This window comes from Lynx canadensis, chromosome X (genome assembly GCF_007474595.2).
Source record: "Lynx canadensis isolate LIC74 chromosome X, mLynCan4.pri.v2, whole genome shotgun sequence".
Classification (NCBI taxonomy): domain Eukaryota; kingdom Metazoa; phylum Chordata; class Mammalia; order Carnivora; family Felidae; genus Lynx; species Lynx canadensis.
In genome coordinates, this window is record NC_044321.2 from 46,115,213 (window position 1) to 46,132,676 (window position 17,464).

General features: G+C 39.2%; 1 protein-coding gene across 6 annotated transcripts in view; it reads right to left on the reverse strand.

Annotated features, from left to right (window-relative positions):
- PHF8 (PHD finger protein 8) overlaps positions 1 to 17,464 on the reverse strand; it is an 88,779-nt gene that overhangs the window by 26,511 nt on the left and 44,804 nt on the right. For 5 of the 6 annotated variants that reach the window (XM_030304707.1, XM_030304708.1, XM_030304706.1 and 2 more), the window contains 7 exons: positions 17,215 to 17,304; positions 15,063 to 15,365; positions 14,199 to 14,302; positions 9,434 to 9,612; positions 9,057 to 9,142; positions 8,232 to 8,365; positions 7,317 to 7,630 (listed from right to left, as the gene is read on the reverse strand). In XM_030304707.1, the coding sequence (XP_030160567.1) occupies positions 7,317 to 7,630; positions 8,232 to 8,365; positions 9,057 to 9,142; positions 9,434 to 9,612; positions 14,199 to 14,302; positions 15,063 to 15,365; positions 17,215 to 17,304 (1,210 nt within the window). The remainder of the gene's footprint in view (positions 1 to 7,316; positions 7,631 to 8,231; positions 8,366 to 9,056; positions 9,143 to 9,433; positions 9,613 to 14,198; positions 14,303 to 15,062; positions 15,366 to 17,214; positions 17,305 to 17,464) is intronic. The other variant, XM_030304709.1, reaches the window with a different exon arrangement.

Consider the following 17,464-nt stretch of genomic DNA (forward strand, 5'->3'; position numbering starts at 1 on the left):
ACCACTTTTGTTCAACATAGTACTGGAAGTCCTAGCCACAGCAGTCAGACAAGAAAAAGAAATAAAGGGTATCCAAATTGGTCAGGAAAAGTAAAACTCTCACTATTTGCAGATGACATAATAAAACCCTAAAGATATCACCAAAAATTCACTAGAACTGATAAATAAATTCAGTAAAGTTGTAGGATACAAAATTATATATAGAAACCTGTTGCATTTCTATATACTAAAAATGAAGTAGCAGAAAGAAAAGTTAAGGAAATAATTCCAGTTACAACTCCACCAAAAATAACAAAATACCTAGGAATGAACTTATTTAAGAAAGTAAAAGACCTGTACTTTGAAAAACTATAAAATGCTGATGAGAGAAACTGAAGAGAACACAAACAAATAGAAAGATATTCTATGCTCATGGATTGGAAGAACAAATATTGTTAAAATGTCCATACCACCCAAAGCAATCTACAGATTTAATGCAATCCCTTTCAAAATGCCAACATTTTTTCACAGCACTAGAACAAATAACACTAAAATTTGTATCGACCCACAAAAGACCCTGAATAGTCAAAGCAATCTTAAGAAAGAAGAACAAAGCTGGAAGTTATCACAATCCCAAATTTCAAAATATGCTACAAAGCTGCAGTAGTAATCAAAACAGTATGGTACAGGCACAAAAACAGACACATAGATCAATCAAACAGAATAGAGAGGCCAGAAATAAGCCCATACCTATACGGTCAATTAATCCACAACAAAGGAGGCAAGAAGATACAGTGGAGAAAAGACAGTCTCTTCATTAAATGGTGACAGGAAAACAGGACAGCTACATGCAAAATAATGAAACTGGACCACTTTCTTAGACCATACATAAAAATATACTCAAAATGGATTAAGGACCTAAATGTGTGACCTGAAATCATAAAACTCCTAGAAAGTAAACATATGCAATAATCTTGACAATGGACATAGAAACATTTTTCTAGCTATGTGTCCTTGGGCAAGGGAAACAAAAGCAAAATTAAAGTATTTGGACTACACCAAAACACAATGCTTTTGCAGAGCAAAGGAAGCCATCCACAAAACAAAAAGGCAACCTACGGAATAGGAGAAAATATTTGCAAATGATATATTCAATAAGGGATTAATATCCAAAAAATACAAAAACTTAAACAACTCAACACCAAAAAAAGCAAATAAATACTCTGATTTAAACATGGGCAGAGAACCTGTACAGACGTTTTTCCAAAGACAACCTACAGATGGCCAACACATGGAAAAAATGCTCAACATCAATAATCATCATGGAAATGCAAATCAAAACCACAATGAGATATCACTTTATATCTGTCAGAATGGCTAAAAATCAAAGACAAGAAATAACAACCGTTGGGCAGGATGTGGAGAAAACAGAACTCTTGTGTACTGTTGGTGGGAATGCATATTGATGTGGCCACTGTGGAAAATATGAAGGTTCCTCAAAAAAATTAAAAATAGAATTACCATATGATCCAGTAATGTCACAATGTCACTACTGGGTATTTACGCAAAAAAAATAAAAACACTAATTTGAAAAGATATATGCACCTCTATGTTTATTGCAGCATTATTTATAATAGCCATGATATAGAAGCAACTCAACCACAGATAAGCCCATCCACAGATCAATGAATAAAGAAAATGTGGTATTACACACACACACACACACACACACACACACACACACACACACTGAACTATTACTCAGCCATAGAAAAGAATGAGATCCTGCCATTTACAACAGTGTGGAGGGACCTACAGAGTATAATGCTAAGTGAAATGAGTCAGAGAAAGACAAATACAACATGATTTCACTCATATGTGGAATTTAAGAAACAAAATGAAGGAACAAACAGAAAAGGAGACAAACAAAAAACTAGAATCTTTATAGAGAACAAACTGGTGGTTGCCAGGGCAGGTGGTTATGGGGAATGGGTGAAATAGATAAAGGGGATTAAGAGAACACCTATCTTGATGAGCAGTGAGTCACATACAGAACTGTTGAATCTTTATATTGTATACCTGGAATTAATATAACACTCTATGTTAATTATACCTCTAAAAAAATATAGGCAAGTAATTCAAAGCGTCTATTTAAAGACATCTCAAAAGAGAGATGCATGAATGGTCGATACATCATTAGACATTAGAAAACCCATTAAATGACATATCACTATACACTTATTAGGATGGCTAAAATAAATACAATGATAATACCAAGTGCTGAAAAGTATGTGGAGCAATTGGAACTCTCATACATTATTGGCAGGAATGTAAAGTGGCACAACCACTCTGGGAAACACCTTGGCCATTTCTTATCCACTGCCCAAACAGTCCAGGAATCCCATTCTAAGGCATTTACCCTAGAGAAATGAAACTCATGTTCACACAAAAGCCTGCACATGAATGTTCACAGCAGCTCATCCAAAGCTATAAACAACCCAAATGTCCTTCAACGGGTGAATGGATAAAGAAACTGTGGTTTACAATGGACGAGAGCAGTAAAAAGGAAACATCTATTGATACATAAGAACATCTATACTGAATAATAGATGCTAATCTGAAAATATTATATACTGCGTAACTCCACTTACATGACATTCTGGCAAAGGCCAAAACCACAGGGATGGAGATGAAATCGGTGGTTGCTAGGCATTAGGGTAGAGGGAGAGCACGGTTACCAAGGGACAACATAAGGGAGTGTGAGGAGGTTCTGTATGCTCATTGTGGTGGTGGTTACAAGAATCTAAACATGTTATAGCAGCAAAGCCAATTTTACTTCATGCTGATTTGAAAAATAAAATTTAAAAAACCCTTTATCAAAAGGGAAAAGAGACTGAAAAGAAAGGAACAGAGCTTTCAACTTGAGGTGTTGTGCAAAGAGCATTAAGAAAAAGGACTAAAATAAAACCAGAAATTAATAGTAAACAAACAAAATGATTAGTAGTCAAATGAACTAAATAAACAAACTACTGTTAAACACCATGATCAAGTACAGCCTATCCCAAGAAGGAAATGTCAACTCAAAATCAGTAATTCTATTAACATATATTACAATTAACAAATTAAAAGAGAAAAACTATGCACTTATAATCAAAAGATGCCAAAAAAAAACATTTGCCAAAACCTAATTCTGTTTCTGATTAAAACAAACAAACAAAAACCTCTCAAACTAGAGATCGATACTCCCCCCTGAACTTCATGAACACCGCCTATCAGAGACCTACAGAGAGCCCTATGTATCGAGTGGAGAAATATTGGCAGCATTACCTTTAAAGTCAGAAACAATACAAGGACGCCCCCTATCACTGTTACTATTCAACAGTGTGATAAAACTAGAAAAATCTAGAGCTATGGAACACTAGAAAGAAAAGGGATATTATGAGCTAAATTGTGTCCTGCCCTCCCAATTTCGTATGTTGAATTCCTAACCCCTAGTACCTCAGAATATGTGTATATTTGGAGATAAGGCTTTCAAAGAGATAATTCAGTTAAAATGAGGCCACTAGGGTGGGCCCTGATCCAATTTGTGTCCTTTTAAGAAGAGATTAGGATATACATAGAGACATCAGGGGCCTATATTCACAAAGGTAAGATCAGGTGAGGAAGCAGTAAGAGGGAGATCATCTGCAAGCCAAGGAGAGGCCTCAGGGGAACCTAACACTGCTAGTACTTTGATTTTGGACTTCCAGCCTCCAGAACCGTGAGAAAATAAATGTCTGTTGTTTAAGCCATATAGTCTGTGGCATTTTGTTATAGCAGCTCTAGCAGACTAAGATAGGGGACACAGATTATCTACCTCAAGAGCCCAAGACCATTAACTGAAACAACTAATAAGAGCATAGTAAGGTAATCCAATACAGGATCAAAATAGAAAAATCAATTATCTTCCTGCATACTAGCAACAGCCAAATGGAAAATGAAATAGATGAAAAGATGCCACTTTCAATAGGAACCAAACTTTAAAACACCTAGTAAATAAACTGAACAGATATACAAGAAAACCCACATGAATAGAGAGATAGACCATGTTTGAAGACAGAAGGACGAGATGGCCTGTTTTGTGACTGCTCATGTCCAAATGACGTCAAAGTCATCCAGAAATTACACTGGTTCCAAAGCAATTTTCTTTGGCATGTTATTTTTAACCAATCAGGGATGAATTTTCTCACAATTACAGAGAAAGCCCTAGCAATATATGAATACCTACAGACAGAAGCTGAAAATCCTGCAATAGTGCCTCCCACTAGAGGCACTAGTGTCTTTGTGGTGCCTTTGTTTCCTACAAAATGAAGCTCCGGTGGGAGGAGGATAGCTAAGAAAGCAGATGAGGAAGTTGTGAAGACATTTGCCCTATGTTTAAAAAAGACAAAAAGACTGCTGAAGACTAGGCCCTGAATCAGATTTTAATTTGATTATCTATCTTAAGCAAATGCCCTCAAGAACCCACATCTGGAAGGAAAAAGCCTGAGCCCAGGGTTTAAGGCTACAAAGAAACCACTGATTCTGATGCTGGGTGCAAATGCCAATGCCTTGCTAACTGGGCAAGGATTATTATGACTGTCATTATTTGGGTGTTTTGCCTTCAAAGCCACAGAGACTTTGAGGGGTGTGCTCTTAACCCTCTTTTTCTTGTAAGCCGTATTATTTTTAGTGTACACATTTTCAGGACAAGAAGTTTTTCGAGAATACATTCATCCCATTAGAGCAGAAAGGCCTCTCTGATGGGAGATGTCAGTCTCCATAAATTTATCTACAAATGCATGAGATCCTAATTTAAAAAATCCTAATATAATTTTCCATGTAATTTGACAAGCCGATTCTAAAATCCATCTGGAATAGAAAAAACTCAATAATGGCCTGGAAATTCAGGAAAAATAAGAACAAGTAGATCAGTATCTCCTTATTAAACTGCCTTTCTCGTGTTGCTGGGTAAAGCAGGGAACAAAAGGAAGTAGTTAGGCCAGGGGCAGATGTCTTAGCTGTAGGCTGATTCGACTGTCTGCTGAAGGTATGGTGGGTGGCCAGGGGAACTTGGAAGGCCCCTAAGACCAATCACAGCTCCACTCAGAGATGATGGGCTTGCTGAGCATTTGTGCTCTCTTTAGGTCTAAAGCAAGTTCTGCAGAGGGGATCTGTCCTACCAGACACAAGACCCATTGTAACTAACCTATGTGGTATTACAAAAGGAATGGACAAATTTTATAGAACAGAAAATATTAATAATATCTAACACTTATGTGCTGGGCAATGTTCTGAGTGCTTTATGTAGATTAATTCATTTAATCCTCACAACAATCTATGAGGTAGGTACTATTAGAGAAGCACAGAGAGGTTAACTAGTTTGTCCAATGTCATATAGCTATTAAAGGTCAGAACTGGAAATAGAGTAGAAAAACAAATCCACATACACATGGGAATTTAGTTTATGACAAAAGCGGAACTTCAAACCAGGGGGATAATGATGAACCAGTCAATAAATGGTGTCAGAGCAAATAACTATCCATATGGGAAAAAATTACATTTACATTCTTACCTCCCACAATTCATAAAACTTAATTCCAGAGAAAGAGATACAATTTTGACTTCTACACACGCTTTAGGTAAAAATATAAGAAAGTTTTCTTACACGAGACATAAAATACAAAAAAAAAAATCGATAAAAGATGACTATGTAAAAACTGAAATCTTCGACATGCTAAAAGATACCATAAATAAAATACAAGCAACAGACTAAAAGAAAACATTTTGCAACATTTCCAGAATATAAATTAAAAAAAAACCACTCTAGGGGTGCCTGGGTGGCTCAGTTGGTTGAGCGTCTGACTTCGGCCCAGGTCATGATCTCACGCTTCATGGGTTCGAGCCCCACAATGGGCTCTGTGCTGACAGCTCAGAGCCTGAAGCTTGCTTCAGATTCTGTGTCGCCCTCTCTCTCTGCCCCCCACCCCCTGCACTCTGTCTCCCAAAATAAATAAACATTAAAAAAAATTATTTTAAAAAAACACTCTAACAAATCTAGAATATATAAAGAACTCCTACATAGCAATAAAAAAATCAACATCCTAATAGAAAAATGGGGGAAAGAATGAATCAATTCACAGAAAATAAATTTAAAAAGAGCCAATAAGCATATAAAACAAATTGAAACACCATTTCTTTTGCTATCAGATTTGCAAAAAATTAAGAAGACTGATGATATCCACAGCTGGTAAGGCTGTGGGGAAACATGTATGTCTCATACACTGCTCATATACTGGCCCTTTTGGAGGGGAAATTTGGCACTATTAACATTTATTTTATACATACCTTTCAATCCAGCAGGTCTAGCTACCCTATAGAAATGTTAGCTGGCACATGCACACCAAGAGTTATTTACAAGCATTTTCAATGCAGCATTGTTAGTCAAACTAAAAAATCAGAAACAACCTAAATGTTAATCAGAAGGCAATGGTTAAACAGATGGTGGCACATCTATGCTATAGGCTACTATGCAACAGGTAGATCTCAATGTTATTGATCAAGTAGATAGATCTCCATGTACTGATATCGAAAGATATCCAAGCAAGTTGTAGAACCATGTATACTACACAAAACCCTATCTATTTATGTCCACATGTGGTTGTAAGTACAAGAAAATGAAAGGTATACATCAACTAATAGCACAGGTAACCTTCAAGTAACCTTCCTCAGAGGAGGAAGAGTATTAGTCAAAGGGCTCTTTTGCTTTCTCAGTCTTGTTTGAATTTTGATCAATGAGAATTTAAAAAAACCAACATTAAAACCCACATTAAAGTCAACTGCACTATATAAAAAAAGTGCTTTATATATTGTAGTACTTAATAAATCTTAACTTAAAAAAAGGTCATCTCTTAAATGTAAAAAGCCCGCTGAAAGGTCATTATATACCTTTGCAAGGGATGAACCAAACAGAGAAGTGGAAGTGATGGAGGTAAAACAGGCAAGAAGGGAAAAAAGAATTACCAGCAAAGGAGGTTAGACAATTTTAAAAATGGATGATAGCTAATTATAATGGCTACCATTTTTTGAGGGTCTTCCATGAGCAAGACAATGTGCCAGGTGCTCTGGACAAACACCATCTCTAATTCTTGAATCAACCTGTAGGTATTTCCATTTTACAGATTAAGAAAACATGGCTCAAAGAAGGCAAACATCAGGCTTAAGGTAAGGTCTTTGCTCACTACTGTCCCAGGTTATCCTGGATTGGGACTGGGTTTGAGACTGGGACTAGGGGGAGCGCTTCTGGCCTGGACCCTTACTATACTCTGCATCCTTGAAGCATGCTCCCAAGCTGTCCTGTTCATCCAGACTGGCATTCTCTTCCTCCTCCTCGCTCTCGGTTCTCCAGTATGCTGGACGCTTGATGGGCCGCTTCCCTGGGGTGCGCTGGGAAGCAGGACTGCTAGACACTGTGCCCAGCCCACTGCTGGAGCTCCCACTGCTTCGGTCCTGGCCCCCAGTCCACCAGGCCTGCAGGCTGGAGGTAGCTGGTGAGGACGATGAGGACTGCAGGTTGGCCATGCACAGCATGCCTTGGATGGCCTCCTGAGTGCTGGGAGAGGCAGGGGCCTCGCTGCAAGGGACAGGAGAAATGCTGAGGGAGTTTCTGTAGTTGTCAGAGGAAAATAGTCATCAGAACAGTCAGGGAGAAGGAACAATAGTGGGGCTTAGGGTGAGAGGAAGGAGAGAACAATTCCAGATGAGAAACCAGAAATCAAGCCAATGGATCAAGACAGTATATCAAAGACTGTCTTCACATCAAGGCCAGTCCTTCTTGCCTCAAGTCTTTCCGCAGACAGCAGGAAGGTGGCAAAAAGAGGGGTGCACCTCCCTCACTGTTCGCCCATGCTGAATTCTTTCATTTTTTAAACAAGGCCCAGAAAAGGCCCAGTTTTCCTTCCATGCCCCTTCCAGTCCCTCTTCCAAGTCCCAAAAAACCCAAAATTGATCCCTTTTGAAGTCTATATATACATCCACTTTCTGTCAGATCTTAAGTTCCCCAGGACAGATTTCATGTCTGTTTTAGTCTCTCAGCCTGAATGCCTTTGCTAATTCTTTGTCCCTTTAAATATCTCGATAAATATCTGCTGATTGGCTGATCTAGTCTTTTGGGTGGGGGTGGGAGGGTGTGGCGTCTGATCACCTGGAAAGGGGAAATCAAAGACAGTACTCACGTGAGGGCAGCATAGTCAGGTCCCCCCACCTGCCTGCTGGCCTTGAGCAGATCAAGAATTCCACCAGCACCACTCCCATTCCCAAGCTTGCCTTCGACCCCTTCTACCATGTCCTCATCTGTTGTATAGTCCTCCTGTTGGGGAAAGAGGATATCACCTCAGCTGCTGAGGGTTGGTTTAGTTAGGCCCCAATACAGTGTTGACATTTTCACTCCGGATACTAGTATCTTCTAAGCACCAAGTATTTTAATCTTCACAGCATCTTGGTGAGGTAGGTATTGTTAACTCCCATTTTACAGATAAGGAAGCTAAGGCTCAGTAAATAATTTGTGTAAAGTCATAATCAGATATTCCAAATCAGATACTCTTTCTGCTACATTGCAGTGCCTTTTCTTCTACCTGGCATTAAAGGATTTTTTTAATGTTTGTTTGTTTGGAAACACAGAAAGTGTGAGTGGGGGAGGGGCAGAGAGAGATGGAGAGGGAGAAATCCCAAGCAGGCTCCATGCTGTCAGTGCAGAGCCTGACGTAGGGCTCTATCTCACAAACGGTGAGATCATGACCTGAGCCAAAATCAAGAGTTGGAAGCCTAACTGAGTGAGCCAGCTAGGCACTCCACTGCATTAAAGGATTTTTAAAATATGTCAACTAAATTATGATCTCCCAGTTATATGCTTAGCTGTACTTAGCACACAATCTTTCACTTAATAAATATTTTAGGAATTGAATGCATAGGATATCTTTTTACCTCCGACTAGAATGACAATCTGTCTTCTGTCTCTGTAACCAGAATGGCAGAAGACTAGACACAGAGCAGGCTCCTACCTCAATGTCAAACTCAACTTCTCCTGGTTCCCGAACTCGGTTGGGGTCAGAGCAAGGCTTTGCACGGGGCAACTTTCGAGGAAATTCTAGAAAATAATGAAATGCATTTATCATGAAGCTAAGATAAGCATCTGAGCCAAACACCCAGGGGGAAAAGTAAGACTATAATTTTCCTAAAAGTAATGGCCACAGAAAACTAATTGAGGGAGGTTTGGACTGGTTTATATATAAATCTCTAGAGCAGAGAATACATGGAGGCCTAAAGAGCTTGTAAATCAGAATGTCAAAAAGCTCAGGCCTAAGGCCTCTGGTCTATCAAGGGTACCAGAAACAAATGTGAAATGGGCAGGGAAGGAACAGAAAGAATAGGTACACACTTGGTCTTATTATCAAGGTTGCCTTCTCCTTTCCCAATCTCTCGTCAATTTGCAGTTCATCATCTGAATCCAAGTCAAATTCATCCTCCATCACCTGTTCCACCACCAGCCTAGCCTTATCTGCTTTCTTTGTGAGCTTGGCTCGCCGAGACTTAGATAAGCTCTTTACCCTCTTGGCACTAAAAAGGAAGAGAAGGAGAGCATAAAAAGTCACATTCAATATTCTTAAGAAGGCAAGCCCCACCCCCCAAACTGGTCTACAGATTCAATGCAATCTCTATTAAAATCCAGCTAATTTCTTTTGCATAAATTAATAAGCTGATACTAAAATGTATATAGGCATACAAAGGACTTAACATGGGCAAATGAATTTTGAAAAAGAACAAAGTTGGAGGACTTTTACTACTTGGTTTCAAAATTTACTATAAAACAACAATAATCAAGGTAGTGTGATGAGCATAAGGACAGACATATACAACAGTGGAACAGAGCTGTGAGTCTAAAACTAACCCTTAAATTTATGGTCAGCTGCATTCTGCCAAAGGTGCCAAGGCAATTCAGTGGGAGAAGGGATGGTCTTTTCAACAAATGGTGCTAAGATAACTGGGTATCACATGCAAATAAATGAATGTGGATTCTTACCTCACATCATATACAAAAATTAACTCAAAATGGATCCTGGAGATAAATGTAAAGCTAAAACTATAAAACTTCTAGAAATAAATACAGGAAAATATCTTTATGACCTGGGATTACGTAAAAATCAACACATTTGTGCTTCAAAAGATACCATTAAGAAAGTGAAAAGATAAGCCATAGACTGGGAGGAAATATTTACAAGTCATTTATTTGGGAAAGGATTTGTATCCAGAATATTTAAATAACTTTTAGAATTCAATAATAAGACAAGCAAGCCAATTTAATAATGAGCAAAATATCTGAATAGACATTTCTCTAAAGATGATATACAAATGCCCAATAATCACACAAAAAGATGCTTAGTATCAGTAGTTATTGGGAAAATGCAAATCAAAACCACAATGAGATACCACTTAATATCCATTAGAATGGCTATAATAAAAAAGACAGACAATAACAATGTTAGCCAGTATACTTCTGGTGGGAACATAAAGTAGTACACACACTTCAGAATAAATTTTGGCAGTTTCTTAAAGAGTTAAACATAACGTTACCATATGACCCAAAATGTTACTAAGTGAGAAATGAAAACATATGCCCATACAAAAACTTGTACACAAATGCTCATCACACCATTATTCATAATAGTCAAAAAGTGGAATCACTCCAAATGGCTGTCAGCTAGTTAATGGATAAACAAAATACGGTATATCCATAGAATGGTATACTATTCAGCAGTAGAAAGGAACCAATTAATGATACATACTACATCATGGATGAACGTCAAAAACAAGTGAAAGAAGCCAGACATAGAAGACCACATATTATATTTTTCCATTTATATGAAATGTCTAGAAAAGACAAATCTACAGAGACAGATAGTAGATTAGTGGTTGCTTGGGCTTGGAGAAGAGAACCAAAGGACTAAGTATGAGTGAGCATGAGGCATCTTTTCGGGGTGATAGAAATGTTCTAAAATTGGACTGTGGTGATAGTTGCACATTCTTTAAATTTACTAAAAGTCATTTAATTGTATACTTAAAGCAGGTATGGTATATAAATTATACCTCAAAAAAAGCTATTAAAATACATAAAGGGGCACCTGGGTGGCTCAGTCAGTTGAGCATAGGACCTGATTTCGACTCAGGTCGTGATCTCATGCTTTGTGAGTTCGAGCCGCACACTTGGGTCTGTGCTGACGGTGCAGACCCTGCTTGGGATGCTCTCTCTCCCTCTCTCTCTGCCCCTCCCCTGCTTACACTTGCGCTCTGTCTCTCTCAAAACAAACAAACTTTATATGTATATATACACATACTTCCTATATACATATATGTATATATGTGTATATATATATATACTTCCTATATATGTGTATATATAGATGTATGCATATATATGTATGTGTGTGTATATATATATATATATATATATATATATATAGGAAATGGAGAAAATTAAAAATTTAAAAATGGCTTAAATAATCCTGTTACATATGGCAAACAATATTAACCAGTAAAAACTGTTGAAATAAACCGTATAGTTAAAAAGAAACCAGTTTTTGGTAAATCAGTATACTTGATACATTCAGCAGCCATTTGGTGAACTGGCTTTCTTTCAGTAAATTGGCTGACATTAAATTGACCTGTTTCCTACCCCACAGGGTTTTAGGAGGATTAAATGAGCTAATGAAGAGCCCAACACAAGGCAAGTGCCCAATGGTAGTTAATCTTATAATTAAGTTCTCTGGGCCTCAGTTTCCATATTAATAAAATGGGGATAACAACACTTCAAGGTTGTTGTGAGGACTAAATAATGTACTAAACAGCTAAGATAAAATCTGACGCAAAGCAGAAGCTCAATAAATGGCAGCTATTTATACCCTGGATCTTTTATTAACTTTTAATTGTAAAAAATGTATAACATATACAAAAATATAAAAGTATAAAAAACTCTCATGTACCTTTCATTCAGCTAAGTTTCAGCAATTATCAATAACCAGTCTTGTTTCGTCTATACCTCGGATTATTCTGGAGAAAAGCCCAGCCATAATATCATATTGTCTGTAAATATTTCTGTACCTTGTCTCTTTAGGTTGACTTAACAGCAGTCTCTGGCAGCTGCAGGAGGTGACAGAAGCAACATAAAAAGAGACTGGTGGGGAAGGGGAAAATGTCTCATTGTATTCTCAACAGCCATTATAGGTTGGATCCTTAGGATTCTCAATTTTTTACTACCCAGGAGATCGACCATGGACAAAGACAATGCTCAACAGTCTATTATTATTTAGTAACTAGATTCTCAAACCCCAAGAACAGCTCTGCTGCTTTCAGAATCTGCCCTGCTCTCACATTCCCTTTTCACTGATTTCTCAGCTAAGTGGGATCTGAAGGCCTTTTCCTACAAAAAGGCTATGAAGGTATCCTTGATGCTTGTATTCCTCTACTGTTCATACTTTACTTGGCTCTTGACTCTTCCTGTCTGGTGTTCTGAGTGTCCAGACGATCACTCTTACGGTCTTCCTCTGCCTCTGCCTCTGCCTATGTGTTTCAGGGTTTCTGATGATCTACTTAGCTTCTGGCTATACCCACACCATCATCACTATCACCACCACCATCACCTTTAATCTTCATCATTTTATTTATAAGAGCTACCATTTATTAAGCATTTACTATGTGTCAGGCCCTGTGATAGGCACTTTACATACATAATCTCATTTAGTCCTCCAACAACCTGAGGGGAAGCTTTATCTACAGAAGAGATATAATGAGGACACTAAGGTGCAGGGTTAATTAACTTGTTAAAATCACATAGTGAATTTGTGTCAGAGCTGGGATTCAAACTTGGACCTGATTCCCAAGCCCATGCTTTTTGCTGTGAATGCTTTTATTTTATTCTTTTAGAAAATGCTCTGTTAAAAATTATTTTAGGAAAAGTAATACATGCTCATTGTACACAAATCAAATGCTACTGAAGTAAAAATTTACTCCCCTGGCTCCCTTCTCCTACTTTCCAGAGAGAACTACTATTACAGGTTTGATGTGACAAGTATAAAATATACGATGAATATACTTATTTGCATGAATGTGTACAATTATCTCTAGAAGAAAATCATTGACACTGGTTGTCCACGGGGAAGGGAACTGGGGAACAGGGAGGGGCAGGAACAAAATTTTTCACTAAGTATTCTTCTGTACTTTTTCAATTTTAAACTGCATAAATTAAATTTTAAACCTCTTCAAAAAAAGTTAAATTAAAAATGAAGGAAGGGGCACTGGGTGATTCAGTCGGTTGAGTATCCGACTTCAGCTCAGGTAATGATCTCATGGTTTGTAAGTTCAAGCCCCATATTGGGCTTGTTTGTGTCAGCACGGAGCCCACTTCAGATCCTCTGTCCTCCTCTCAAAAATAAACAAACACTTAATAAAAATAAAGAAATATGTATGCCACTTTTCTACACAAGCATATACACACGCACACACATGTGTACACACACACCATTTTTAAAAATTAAAATGGAACTATTACTATATATTATTTTGTAACCTGATTTTTTCGCTTAAGAATATATCTTGGATATTTTCCCATGTCAATAGATATTTAACTCTTTTTTAATTCAATTCTTTTTAATAGCTACATGCTATTCCACTCTATAGATGTGCCATAATTCATTTAACCAATGCTTACTGATGAACATGTTCCTAATTACTATTACAAACAATGATGCAGTGAACACTGAACATTTCTCTTTACGTACCTGTGCAAATATTTCTGCAAAATTCCTAAAAATCTAATTGCAAAAGGTATATAAAAAAATGAATGTTCTTAACCAGTATGCTATACTTCCTTATTCCTGCCAGTGGTTCTGACCCACTGACTTGCTGAAATTTTTAGAACTTGTATACAAGATTTTTCTCAAACTGCCAATTAGATTCCAGGCCTCTCCCCTAACACAACCATAGTTCTCTGAACTAAGCAATGATATCTCATAATATCTGGGTCCTTCCCCAAGTACAGTAAGCCCCCCCCCACCCATGTTCCAGCCCCAGGTCCTAATTCCATGCCTTGTCTCAGTGACATGTTGCAACTGACAGCCCCAGTATCTCTGTGTTCCTTCTTCCCACCTCACCTGCCATTAGACATCAACAGGGCCAGCGGGCCCTCATTCCCATCAAGGTCCAAGTCTGGCGAGTCATCATCTGAGTCATTCAGGCAGGTACCAGTGACGTTGAACTGCAGAAGGAGGAGGCTCAGTTGTCACCTGTCTGGGACTCCCATGTGAATCACGATGACCAGTTCCTTCCGGTTTCACTGGTTGAGTTCACTGTTAAAATCACCTGAACCAAGGCCTTCTGCTACACTGTCTCCCACCCCCACCCCAAATGATTCCAGGAACAGGAGGTTGACAATGCATGGCTACCCCAGGGGAAACCTATCAATCTTGTAAACCGTGTTCTCTAAAAAGAGGGGAGAGGATCTTCACATGCCCATGGAGAGCACCACAATCTTGAAGCAAGGTAGAGCCCCAGAGAAGGGCTTTTCTTAAGGACCTGTTCAAGACTCCAACATGACACTCATATACCATGTTCTTAAATGTCATTCCCAACCAGCATTTCAAGATTCAGCTCAAGTGTCATTTTTTGGGAGAAGAGCTCCTGATCATAGCTTATGCCCACATAAAATCATCCACCCCTCTGTGTCTCAGGGTCCCCCACACACCCTTGATTATGGCATCCACAATACCTCATTGCACTCATTCGTTTTTATGCCTGCCGTTCTCACTAGCCTGTCAGCCTCTTGAAGGTTACATTCACAGCACCTATCACAGTGCCCAGCACAGACAAGGTCTCAATAAATGCCTATTATATGAGTGGGACTGGTAGCCAAACACCAGGGGCCCTAAGGGAGGTGGGAAGAGAGGACAACCCTTTTGATACCCTGCTCTTCCAAGGGACCCAAAAGGGCTGGGCTGAACCCATGGGCCAGCACCCACCTTTGCTTTCTGGGAAGAGCCTGTCTTCAGTGCCTGATGATTGTATGTATCCATGAGATTATAGCTCAATTGGCCAGCAGGCCCCAAGGCTGAGCTCTCCTTGCCCTTTCGCTCTGCCTTCTTGAAGAGTTCCTTGGGCTTCAGGCCTTTCTTCTTTGAACCACTTTTGGAGGGCAGTGACAGCCTGGACATGGATACTGAAGTGGAATGGACTGGCCTGGTTAAGGGAATGGAGCCAGCTGGGAAGATCCTCTGCAGCCCAAAGATATTGCTCGTCTTCCCAACGTTCTGTTGGAAGATATCCTACAAGAGTGTTAGTACACGAGGGGGTTAGAGCTTACTCAAGAGTTCTCTCTATGCCAAGAGCAGAGGACTGTTCATGGCACTGGCACTAGTGCCATGGAAGTGGCTTACGGATGCTCCACATCTAGATGCACACCCTAGTTTTTTTCACAATGTGTCATCAAGAATTTACGGGGTGGCATATCTTTACCCAGCCATTGACAAGTAAGGAGAAGACGAGCAGAGAAAAAGCCCAGCACTACTGTCAAAATTGGAGAGAAAAGACTCCAAATGCAGCTGGCATGAGACAGAAAATACTTGAGTACTAAACTATGGTTCCAACTCTAAGGACTGCAGGATTTGAGAGGAGAGAGTTTCTAGTCCTGATTCTGCTACTAGCTAGCTCTGTGACCACAGGTAAGTGATCTGAACACTCTGAGGCTGTTTGCTTGGCTGTAAAATTAAAGGATCAGACTGGAAAGGTGGTTTCAAAAGATGATCTGTGGCTCCTTTGAACTTCTTGGGAGGAGCCCTGAAGACTGGAAGTAGGTAGAAGGCAAACAAGAGGAACATGTGTAATTCTAAGCCTCTTGTTTTTATCTTATTCACTGCAGCTATGCTTTGATTCAGCTTCCATGTAGGATCTCATTTGAAAAAAAAAGGTTCCACTGCTTTAAAACATTTGAAAGCCAATGGACCAGACATGATCCATCTCTAAGTCCTTTTCTAACAAGCTCAAAATTTTGTATATACAAAATTGGTTTAAGTGCAAAGAGCTGGAGAAAAGGCAGGCCTTGTAACTAAAGTCTGAAGGGCTGTGACAGATGGGAATGCAGGAAAATGGGGTAGGAGGTGGACAATGTAAGCTATGGTGTAGGCAGTGAAACATGCTGTAAGCGGTGAGGCTAGAAAGCCCAACTTCCCAGTAGCTCACGCTGACCACCCTTTAGCATGGATTTGAGTGCCTATATCCTGAGTGCTAAATGGAAAGTTGACAGCTTCTGAGCTAAAGGAAAGTTTAAACTTCCCTAAGTCCAATTCTCCTCTGGTGCCTCTGCTACTTCACCAGCCCACACTGAGTTCTCTCTTTGCTGCAAAGTCTATTAATAACAATGGCTCACATTTATTGAGTACTTACTCTGCCAGGCACTGTGCGAGGGGCTCTACATACATTAGCTCTTAATCCTAACAAAACTCTGAAAAGGTGGTGTTATTCTCCCTTTACAGATAAGGATACTAAGGCTCTGAAGGGCTTGCAAGTGACAGAGCAGGAACCAGAACCCAAGTTTCTCTGAGTCTCTTACCATCTACACCTTACTGCCTTGTGGTATAAGCACCTGTTGAAACATGGCTTTGTAATCATGTTTAACATGGAAGAGCTGTCATTTTGTAGAATGCAGAGACTGAGTCAAAATATTAGTAACAACAACTACTACTATGAACTCCACCACCCACTACTACTGTGACCCACCATCAGAATTTATTGAATACCTATTATGTGCCAAGTACTATACTTAGTGCTCAACATATATTACCTTATGTAACCCTTTTAACAAATTCCTGAGTAGGTATAATTATCCCCACTTTAGAAACAAGGAAACTGAGGCTCAGGCAGTAAACTTCGCCCAGAGTCCTCTACAGGATTCCAAGTTCTTTGTGGGAAGACACTGAATTACATATTCTAAGCACCTAGCCTAATGTGAGAGACACTCAAGGCACATAATTATTATTTAAATGAATGAATAAACAGAATCTTTGGTGGGGTTTTTCCAACCCTTCCCCTGAGCTCTCAAGCCAACTGAAGAAGCCTGACCTGCCACTTGAGCCTTGAGCCCTTCCCAAACGCCTCCCCTGCTCCCCTGCTTCTTACTTCCACCAGGCGGATCTCCCTAGCCAGATCTTTAATGAGCTGTACGGTCCGTACTGTCTCCGGAATCTCATCCTCGTGGTCTGGCAGAGCCTGTCAAACAAAAGGCATAAGGAATAGACCCACACATAAACGGACAACTGATTTTTGACAAAGGTACCAAGGTAATTCAATGGATAAGGGTAGTTACTCTAACAAATGGTACTGGACCAACTGGATACCCATATGCAAAAAAAAGAACCTCAATCCACAT